Here is an 11,016-nt window from a genome sequence, read left to right as displayed (position 1 = left end):
CGGCGGCGGCCCCAGGACCCGGTTCCCTCAGACAAGAGGGCGGGTGGAGGAGGAAGCGGCCGAGCCCCGAGTCCTGCTCCGGCGCCGCCGAGCACCGCCCGCCTCGGCCGAGCAGCGCCGGCGGCCCCTGGGCCTCGCCGAGCCGAGGGGAGGGACGGGCGGAGGCGGCCGCGGGCGGGCGGCGGGGGCGCGGGCGCGGGCGGAGGCGGCGCGGCCGGCCGCGGCTGCCGCTTTGTTGTGCGGCCCGGGCCGAGGAAGGAGAAGTGGGAGGAGGGGGGAGCTCGGCGTCCCGCTCCCTCCGCGGCTCATGGCGACGACGCTCGGCACATCCGGGACCCTCCGGCCGTGGCGGCCGCGGCGCCGGCTGCTCGGGCCCCAGCCCCGGCCGCTGTGGTGACTCCGCCGCGCCTCGCCGTCGCCCCCGCCCCGCCCGCCCGCCGGCCCCGGGCCCCGCGCCGCGGCCGCAGCCCCGCCGCCGCCGCCGCCGCCGCCGCCGCAGCAGCCCCGCCGCCGCCGCCGCCGCCGCCGCCCCGCCGCCCCCGCCGCCGGGGACATGTCTAACCCCGGGGGCCGGAGGAACGGGCCCGTCAAGCTGCGCCTGACAGGTGAGGGGAGTCGGGGGGGCGGCCGCGGGGCGGGCGAGCCGGCGGGGGGTGCCTGTGGCCTTGGGAAGGGCCAGGGTCGTGATCAATGGTGAGTCGGGGGTCGGGGCGGGGGAAGGCCTAGTTCAGGGAGAGGAGTGGCAACACCGCCCGCCCCGCTCGGGAGGTCCCGGAGCGAGCCGACCGGCGTCGGGGTCTTTTGTTGAGGGGCGGGCTGCCCCGGTGGGACGCGCAGGCTGACTGGAGGCCGGAACGCGCTGGCGGAGGAGCTCGGCTCTCCCGGGGCTGCCGCCCAGGTGGGGTCGCCGGGGGGGGGGGGGTGACGAGCTCCCGTGGCGGGGATTGTTGAATCCGGCCGCTGACTGCGCGCAGTAAACACTCCTTAAAGATGGAGCGCTTAACGGGAGGGTGTGTGTGTGAGAGAGAGTGTGTGTGTGAGACTGTGTGAGAGAGTGTGAGAGAGACTGTGTGAGAGAGTGTGAGAGAGACTGTGAGAGAGACTGTGTGAGAGACTGTGTGAGAGACTGTGTGAGAGAGTGTGTGTTCCCTGGTAACTTGTTCGCCCGCTGTGCCCGCCTGCAAGACCTTCCCTCTCCGCCGCCGGCCGCTGCGGCCGGTGCCACACACCTGAAACGCAAGTCCTTGGGAAGGGGGAGGAGACCGAGGTGGATTTTTTTTTTTTTTTTTTTTTTCCGGTGTGTCCGCCTGCTCCGCCGACTCTGGCTCATTGTACACTCTGTGTTTTGGAAGTGTTTGATTGTAGGGTAGCATGTTTTGGGTTGTTCCTTGTAGGCCGCAGAACTTGTGTCTCACTTCTAACTCCAGACCTGCTCTAAGAACACACTTTTTTTTTTTTTTTAAAGAGGGTACGTACAAATTTGCAAGGGAAGTTTTGTCTCTTCTCCCCTCCTCCCCTTTCCTTTTCTAAATGGAAAAGAATGTATGGAGGGGTTGCTAGGTAGAAGGCTTCTCTCTTGCAAAATGTTTCTGATTCCGAGCGCATTAAATCTTTAACGGTACAGGTACATTTTGCTGACACAGTGCCATTTTTTGGGGTTCTTACATGGTCGTGTCACCTCATCTTAAGGACGGATCACTTTTGGTTTGAAAAGTGGAATTGAAATCACTGTCGCTCTCCCAGTTTCACCATTCAGTATTATCCGCGTCGATGTTTGGATGCGTGGTGAGAAAAATGGTCTTAGAGGTTGTGTGTGTGTGTGTGTGTGTGTGCACGCGCGTGTGAGAATAAACTGTAATTATGTTTGCCTACACTAGACATTGAGATTTGTATGGACTAATTTTGTAATTGAATGCTTGTGTGTCACATCCCAGTCCACTGGCTGAACTTTGCAGATTAAAACTTGCAGTGAATTTGGTATTTGAGAATTTAGTCTGACTGTAAATTGGCTGCGATTTTAAAAATATATGACTTGTCCGACAGTTTTACTCTCTCTAGGGAAAAATTGCAAAGAATCATGAACTGAGTGGTTCTTAATGGAAAACCTGGGTTAGGGATTCCCCCCCCCCCCCCACTACCGTTGCCCCCATTCAGTTTCCTTTGGAAACCTTTATAAGGGATCTTTGTTGCTTTAGGGTTTATCTACTGATGCTCTTCTCTGGAATCAGTCCCGTGGTGGTGATCACAGAAAGAACCTGTGATTCTAGGTGTGCAAAAAACCTCAGAAATAGGCTGTTGACCATTTACTTCCTTCTAGGCTATGTGCATCATGAGAAAATGAAGGAGAAAACAGGTATTTCGGAGGGTTTTTTTTTTTTTTTAGATATAATGAGTTTGAAATTTTTATTAGATCTTAATGTGTTTATTTGTGGTGTCCTTACAGTCTATGATACATTATAAAAATCCATGAGTAAACTTAGGAGAAAAGATGACACCTCTTTTTTTGGGGGGGAGAGGGAACACTGGGCTAAATTTATAGAGTGATTTTGTATTTTTAGATTTTTCTGTGGAATATTAAATACACTGTGTCCCCTTAATTGTAAAAGCAGTTTGAGGTACTCTCAGTTTTTGAAAACCATTGAGAATTTGTCTCTGTCATATTTTAAGAAAAAGCTATTCAGATATTAAAAACATTGCCCTCTCCTTTTTGGTTATATCTGGTGGATTCTGTTTTGCCAGGAAAGTTAACTTATATTTTCTCATTTTTGTCCATTTACAAATTAGATGGTATAGATTTTAACAAATAGATTTCAAGAGCTGGATTCAATTAGCAGCTTTTTAGGACATAAACATTAAAGGGTTAGATGGAAAAGATTGTTTTGACTGACTGGATAAATGACAGGGCTGTGTTTGATGTGCGTCCAGGAATTGGTCTGGAGCTGGTGCCCAACTTTTCAGTCCATCTTGAGAAGCCAAATAAAATATTTAACCTAGGCCTCGTTTTGTTTGAAAAAAAAAAAAAAAGTTGATTCTTTGTTAAGACCTTAAGAAATGTTTGGCATACCTTTAGACTAAGTGTTTAACAGTTCATTTAGATCCGGGTTCCATAATAAGGAAAATTGCTTAAAAAAAAAAAAAAGGCACATCCCACAGTGAATTTTTATTTGGTTTACAATACACTTGGGCTGTAAGATGCTTTAAAATTATTGTTCTTTGCCTTAAGTCAGTATCATACTAGTATTTTAAGTTTATATAAAATGTCTTTGATTCCATGGTGCTTTATGAACTGTAGTCAATTATATCTTTAACATAGAGTTGTCCCTTTACTGAAAGGTATAAACAGTTCTTACGTGATGACACACACACACACACACACACACACACACAGTCACACATACACACAGACTGGAGAAGAAATATTTGAGCCATGAGATCTCTGCCCATGACAAATATTATTAGACTTTTCCATGTATTATTCCTTAGCCCACACTTACCTAGTGAACTGTTTGGTGTTTTTGATGCTAAGGAGGTAGGGTTAGTTTAATCCCACATTTGAGATTCCTCAGGCCATTGGTAGTTAAAATCTGACTTGGTCCATCAAGTACTTTGGTTGTTCTTATGACACATTAACAATCATTAAAAGTGGCTGTATGGTAAAGCTATCAATTTCAACTGTTATTTCTATAGGAAATTGATTATAAAATATAAAATTTGTATTCATTGTACTTATGAATATCTGATATAAGCTTTTCTTACAATGCTTTGGATAGAAAACATCCTTTGAATTTGGTTACAGTAAAAATTTGGGGGTAATTTTTTTATATCCTTGTTTTTGAAAACCAAAATCTTGAAAAAGCAGTTTAGTATAATTTCTTTTTTTTTAAATTTTATTTATTTATTCATGAGAGACACAGGCAGAGGAAGAAGCAGGCTCCATGCAGGGAGCCCGATGTGTGGGATTCCATCCCGTGTCTCCAGGATCACGCCCTGGGCCGAAGGCGGGCACTAAGCCACCCAGGGATTCCCAGTTTAGTATAATTTCTAATATTTAAATTTCTTAGATATGGAGAAATAACAGATTACTTCTCTAGAACATTTATTGCAGGCCTTTTTGTAAACTAAATGTTTTTGTATGCTGTTCTTCATGTATTAATTTTTAAAACCCTTGGCAGTAATGAGGTTAACCTTGTCTATAGCTAAAGGAAAATCAACTTTAAAAGTCTCACTTTAAGGCAGCCCAGGTGGCTCAGTGGTTTAGTGCTGCCTTCAGCCCAGGGCGTGATCCTGGAGACCCGGGATCGAGTCCCACGTCAGGTTCCCTGCATGGAGCCTGCTTCTCCCTCTGCCTGTGTCTCTGCCTCTCTCTCTGTCTCTCATGAATAAATAAATAAAATATTAAAAAAATACATAAAAGTCTCACTTTAGATATGCTGGTATCTTAGTATTGTTTTTACTGTGTATTTTATGGATTCAAGGCTTTATTTTAATTTATTTTTTATTTTTTTATTTTTTTGGATTCAAGGCTTTAAAAATTAAAATTTGATTATATCTCACAGGCTTCTAAGTAGGGGTGTTAGTGATTTGAATGTCCCCAATTCATTTTATTTGCTTGGTTTTTGAGGAGGAAGCTAATGTGGCTTAAGCTCCTTCCTCTTGTCTGTTCTAGTCTAACACTCAGACATGCTGTGGAACCTTGCCTAGGTGCTTCATGTAGTTTGGTTTTCATTGCTGAGTAAAGGGTGTGTGTATGTATTAAAATCATAGATTCTACTTTTTTCCCTATTGGTTGAACTGTAACTATCATATACTACCATGTCACTTATTTTGTTTATCATTTAGCATATTTAGCATGTAACTCAATTTTCAAGGTAAACAAAGGCCACACTTTAGGCACACAGATTTTTTATTGTAGCCATTTTTGATGTCTTTTATAGATTGTGAAGGCTTTTTTTTTTCCTAAAGATTTATTTATTTATTTATTCAGAGAGAGAGAGAGAGAGGCAAGACACAGGCAGAGGGAGAAGCAGGCTCCATGCAGGGAGCCTGACGTGACTCGATCCTGGGTGTCCAGGATCACACCCCGGGCTGCAGGCGGCGCTAAACCACTGCGCCACCGGGGCTGCCCAGATTGTGAAGACTTTTAAAGATGTACAATATCCTACTTTTTCCAAATAGACTATATTTAACAGAACTTAATGTTTTATTTATGATTTAGTATCATTATGAATATAAATTACTGTCTGTTGTAATGTGTAGTAAAAGAATATCATCATGGTGTATAGGGATAACTTTGACGCTGGCTATATGGTGATAAGTCATTTAACTCCATTCTTACTGCTTTTTCTCTTTTTTACTCTCATTTTTTTTTTTACTGTTACTTTTATTCTAAGAATGCTGGACCCTTGAAATACACTGTTGTAATCAGCACTGTTGTGTGTTTTTGTATGACTGACATGTATTGAATGCTTATTAAGTGCCAGACACTGTCTTAAGTTTATATCTGTTACCACTTTTAATCTGTAATAGCTCTAAGAGGTAGTAAGTACATGTTGGAATCCCAAATTATCTGTCTAGAAAGCTTGTTACAATGTCTAAGATTTTGTGTGGAAAAATAAAATAAATATATCCCATGTATTTGGAATTACCCTTGGCCCTTGAGATTCATGGTCATCTTTTAAGGTTCAACTCAAGGCTTACCCTTATCCCTAGAACTTTCCTTGACCTGAGTAGGCCTTTCCTCTGTGACAAAGAGGCTTTTCCTCTGGTATCAGATCTAACTCAATGAAGGATATTTGTTGTTTCTATGCTGTAAGCTCTAAGGAGCCAGAATCTTTGTTTCGGCATGGATTAAGAGTTTTTGGCATTTTATTGAATGAATGCTGGAGACAAAGAAGTAATTCTCTGTAGTTCTATATGTGTTCTTTGTAGCTAAAGCACTAAGTATGAGTGGCAAGAGATGAGTCTATAGACAGGGACCAACCCAATTTGGAACTTACTATATTTTGCCAAGGTGTTTGATTTTTTTTTTTAAAGATTTTATTTATTTATTCATGATAGACATAGAGAGAGAGAGAGAGAGAGAGAGGCAGAGACACAAGCAGGGTCCATGCAGGGAGCCCGATGCGGGACTCGATCCCGGGACTCCACGATCGTGCCCTGGGCCAAAGGCAGGCGCCAAACTGCTGAGCCACCCAGGGATCCCAGATTTTTTTTTTTTAAGGTGGGGGAACCATTGAAGGATTTTAAGCTTTGGTATTTAGAAACATTATCTTGGGGCAGTGGGAAGGATAGACTGGGGTGGGAACTGGGAAGACTGATTTTTCTTTTCAAGGATTTTATTTATTTGAGAGGGAGAGAGAGAGAAAGTGAGAGAGAGAGAGAGAGACCACGCACGCGTGCGCAGGGAGGGGCAGAGGGAGAGGGAGAAGCAGCCTCCCTGCTGAGCAGGATACTGGACATGGGGCTCTATCCCAAGACCCTGGGATATGAGCCCAAGGCAGATGCTCAACTGACTGAGCCACGCAGGTGTGCCCCCAAAGATTGATTTTAGGATAACCAGTTAAGGGGATACTACATAACAACTATTATTGTTACTTTTTTTCTTGTTACAACTTTTATTTCTAAAATTTTAATTACAGATAATTGCTGTGAACATCTTGATGTGGATAACTTTTTAAAAAGGATTATTTTTCTAGGATATTTCCACAGAAAGAGTGCTCTTGTGGGGGCACCTGGGTGGCTCAGTCTGTTAAGCCTCCAACTCTTGATTTTGGCAGAGGTCATGATCTTAAAAGTCCTGGGATCCAGCCAGGCGTAGAGGCCCAGAGTCAGGCTCTGCGTTCAGTCTTAAGTCTGCTTGAGGAGTCTTTTTCTTGCTGTCCCTCTCCTTGCTCACATGGTCTCTCTCTAAAATAAATACATCTTAAAAAAAAAAAAGTGCTATTGTGTTATGGGGTGTGGATCTTTTCTAAGTTCTTTATTAATTCTTCCTCAGGCTGCTTCCTATAAGAATTGTGCGTATATATAGGGCAGCAGTGAAAAAATAAATGTACCTTCTTACTATCCTGTTACAAGCATTGGCTCTTGTTTTTACATTTTTTTCCTAATTCCATAGAAATATAGTTTTTCAACGTTGTGAAGTTGAATATCCTGTTTTTTTTCTTTTAGTTGACTTATTTGGCCTTGTCCTACTTACCTGTTAGGACCTTCATGTTTTTTCTTATTGATCTGCCTGAGAATTAAAAATGTTAATCTGTTGTTAGATTTGCTACAAATGTTTTCCCCAATCTGTTATTTGACTTTTAATTTTGACCATTTTTGGACATCAGAAATTTGTTATTTTAGGAGTCAAATCTGTTAAACTTTTATTTTTCTTATTCTGTTACTTGGAAGACCTTTTTCTTTAAGAGGCTTAGTAGATGTTTAAGTACATTTTATCTTAGTGCTTCTTAAAAATGGTTTAGGAAGATATTTATCTCCCAGTTTCTGTTTAGTCATCTCATCATTATTGATTAACCCATTCTTTCCACAGTGATGGGATATTTTTTGTTACGTTAAATTAATTATAATAGAGTCAGATTATCTCCTGTTCAGCGCCGTACTCTTTTCATTATGGTAGCTTTCTAATTTGGTTTAATATGCTCATTGTGATGGAAATTTTTTATGCTATCTTCACTTATTTGCTCTTCCATACAAATACTAAACTTGTTAAGTTTAAGAAGAAATTTCCTTGGGGTTGTAATTAGAATTAACCTTACTTTGGGGAAAAAGCATTTAAGTGTTTTTAGTTCTCCCTCCTAGAAGCACACTATGTTTTTACTTTTATGTAAGCTTTTGTTTGTATTGCTCTGGATAGTTCAGTAATTTTCTATGTTGTGATATAATTCCAGCTAATTTATATTTGTGATATTTTCATTGTATTTTGTAAGTTATTGCTTGTATTCAGGAATGCAGCAGTAGGTATTTTTGCTTGATTGAGCAATTTTGTTGAATGGTAATCCTGTTAGTATTTCACTTGATGCTAGTTTTCCAGGTATCAGTATTTGGCTTTTTTTTTTTTTTTTTTTACAGTTAAATGTTTATATTTAAAGAATTTCTTTTCTTTTGGATTTTTCCACTAATGCATAATTAGTTGAACAAAATGAGGAATTTCATATTAGTTTGTTTTAGAATAACTTCTGAAGGCATAGACTACTTTTAAAATAAACATATTTGGTATATTAAGTATTGACATATATCTTTTTGTTTTTTAAAGGTTTTATTTATTTATTCATGAGACATAGAGAGAGAGAGAGAGAGAGAGAGAGAGAGGCAGAGACACAGGCAGAGGGAGAAGCAGGCTGCATGCAGGGAGCCCGATGTGGGATTTGATCCTGGATCTCCAGGATCAGGCCCTGGGCCGAAGGCAGGCGCTAAACCCCTGAGCCAACCAGGGATCCCATATTGACATATATCTTAAGTTTAGCAGTTTGGTTTCTTACTAAAAATTGACAGTAAAAAAAAAAAAAATTGACAGCCGACATAAAAATAAAACTTAAGTTTTATTTAATTAATTTTTCAAGTTTTAAGGTAAAATGGTAATAATAAGGTAATAATGAATCTAATACCTTAAATGTGAGGTAGGAATTACTACATTGATGATTGCACAAAGTTTCTTTTTTCCCAGAAAGTTTCTTCATGCCCCTTCATAGCCAGTCTCCTCCCATCTCCAGTCCTTGGCAACCACCACTTTACTTTGTTACTATGGTTTTGCCTTTTCTAGAATTTTATGTAAATGGAATTGTGCGTTTTGTAGTCTTCTGGGACAGACTTCTTCTCTTAGCATAGTGCTTTTGAGATCTGTCTATCTTGCATTTCAGTTGTTCGTTCCTCCTTATTCCTGAGGAATGTTGCATTTTGCACATATGCCCCATTTTCTTTATCCATTCACAAATATCCACAGACATTTGTTCTTTCTAGTTTTTGGCCCTTACAAATAAAACTGCTGTGAACATTCGAGTATAGACCTCTCTTTGTGTGAACATGTTTTTTTATTTCTCTTGGGTAAATAATTAGATTGTTGGATCATATAGTAAATATGTAAATATGTGTTTGATTTTTAAAAAATCTGCTAAAGTGTTTTTCAAAGTTGTACCGTTCTGCGTTTCTACCAGCAAGAGTTCCAGTTGCTCCCAGTCCTAGCTAATACTTGAAACTTGAACACTTGCTCTTCTCATCTTTGATATTAGCCATTCTAATTGGCATAGAGATATTTCACTGAAGCTTTAGTTTTAATTCCCTTATTGACCTACAGTGATAAGCATCTTTTCATGGGCTTACTTGCCATCTGTGTGTCTTTGGTGAATGTCTGCTGAAATATTCTGCTCATAATTTGAATTATTTTCTTGTTATCAAGTTTTGAGATTTCTTTTTGTATTTTGGATATAAGTCCTTTATCAGATATGTGTTTTGCAAATATTTTTTTCTAATTTGGGGCTTTCCTCCCCAGTAGTGTTTCAAAAAGCAGAAGTTTTGAATTTCTATTTAGCCCAGTTCATCAGTCTTTCGTTTATGATTCATACTTTTTATGTCCTAAGACATCTTTTCTTTTTCCTTTTTTTAAAAGATTTTATTCATTTATTTGTGAGAGAGAGAGGCAGAGATGTAGGCAGAGGGAGAAGCAGGCTCCCTATGGGGAGCTGATGTGGGATTCCATCCCAGGACCCTGGGACCACAGCCCGAGCCAAAGGCAGATGCTCAACCACTGAGCCACCCAGGCATCCCCTAAGACATTTTTTTTAATCCACAATTCTAAAAGCTTTCTCCTATGTTTTCTGTGTTATAGTTTTAGCTTTTACATTTACATCTATGACTCTTTTTAGAAAAAGAGTCATATATTTATTTATTTGAGAGAGCCCAAGAGTACCTGTGTGTGCACAAGCAAGGGGAACTGCAGAGGTAGAGGGAGAAGCACACTTCTCTGTAGGGTCCCGGGGTTCCATCCCAGGACCCTGAGATACTGAGATACTGACCCAAGCTGAAGGCAGACACTTAACCAACTGAGCCACCCAGACGCCCCCATCTGTGACTCTTCTAAAGTTAATTTTTTAATACAGTGTGAAAGATAAAGGTCAATATTTTTTTTTCTTCTTCTTCCCCGTGTGGATATCTGACTTTTTTAGCATTATTTGTTCACATGCTTTTGTTTCTTCTGTTGCATTGTTTTGGCACCTTGGCTGAAAGTCAGTTGAAAATACACATATGGTTAGTTCTCTTTCTGGACTTTGTTCTGTTCCTTTAGCTATAATTCGATTGTTTATAAGTTTATCATTTATAAGCCACACTTTCTTGGTGACTATAGCTTTAACATAAGTCTTCTGATTTCAAACAGTGATTAAAAAGCTTTTCATAAACATTTTAATAACAGTTTAATAAGCATAAGTGAGTCTTTAATTTCTGGATCCTGTAATGATTTAGAATCTTGTAATGCTTTGGAGTGATTATTTCATTTATTCAACAAATAAATATTTATCAATTTCTTGACATTTGCCAGACAGTGATTATTTTTATTATATAGTACCATGATTGGAAATATAGGAAATCAGAATAAACCTAGATTGGGGTCTGTATTTTTCTTCTGAAAATTTCTATTACAGACTTTTTTTTTTTTAAAGATTTTATTTGTTTCTGTGACAGAGAGCGAGAGTACAAGCAGGGAGAGCTGCAGGCAGAGGGAGAGGGAGAAGCAGACAGGGAGAGAGAACAGTAGGCTCCCCGTAGAGCAGGGAGCCCGATGTGGGCCTCCATCCTAGGACCCTAGGATCATGACCTGAGCTGAAGGCAGATGCTTAGTTGACAGAGCCACCCAGGCTCTACTATTAATGAACCTTTAATAATTTTATTATTTTTATCTCTTACTGATGAAAGTGGATTGCAACAGGTATGAATTAATAAGGTTTGCCTGTCAGCCCCCTCAGATCGTTTTTGGGAAAAGGTGGGATAAAAAGAATAAACATATGTAAAATGTGGCAATAGAAA

At 40.9% G+C, this 11,016-nt stretch overlaps 1 protein-coding gene across 1 annotated transcript in view; it reads left to right on the top strand.

The window, feature by feature from the left end:
• The first annotated feature begins 510 nt into the window (after positions 1-510).
• SMURF2 (SMAD specific E3 ubiquitin protein ligase 2) overlaps positions 511-11,016 on the top strand; it is a 122,605-nt gene continuing 112,099 nt past the window's right edge. Inside the window, exon 1 of the mRNA XM_041725565.1 lies at positions 511-605. Within this exon, the coding sequence (XP_041581499.1) occupies positions 554-605 (52 nt within the window). The 5' untranslated portion in view covers positions 511-553. The remainder of the gene's footprint in view (positions 606-11,016) is intronic.

The sequence above is a fragment of the Vulpes lagopus genome, chromosome 12, assembly GCF_018345385.1.
Source record: "Vulpes lagopus strain Blue_001 chromosome 12, ASM1834538v1, whole genome shotgun sequence".
NCBI classification, from domain to species: domain Eukaryota; kingdom Metazoa; phylum Chordata; class Mammalia; order Carnivora; family Canidae; genus Vulpes; species Vulpes lagopus.
The sequence above is the reverse complement of the archived record's forward strand: the minus strand, read 5'-3'. Positions and strand labels throughout refer to the sequence as shown.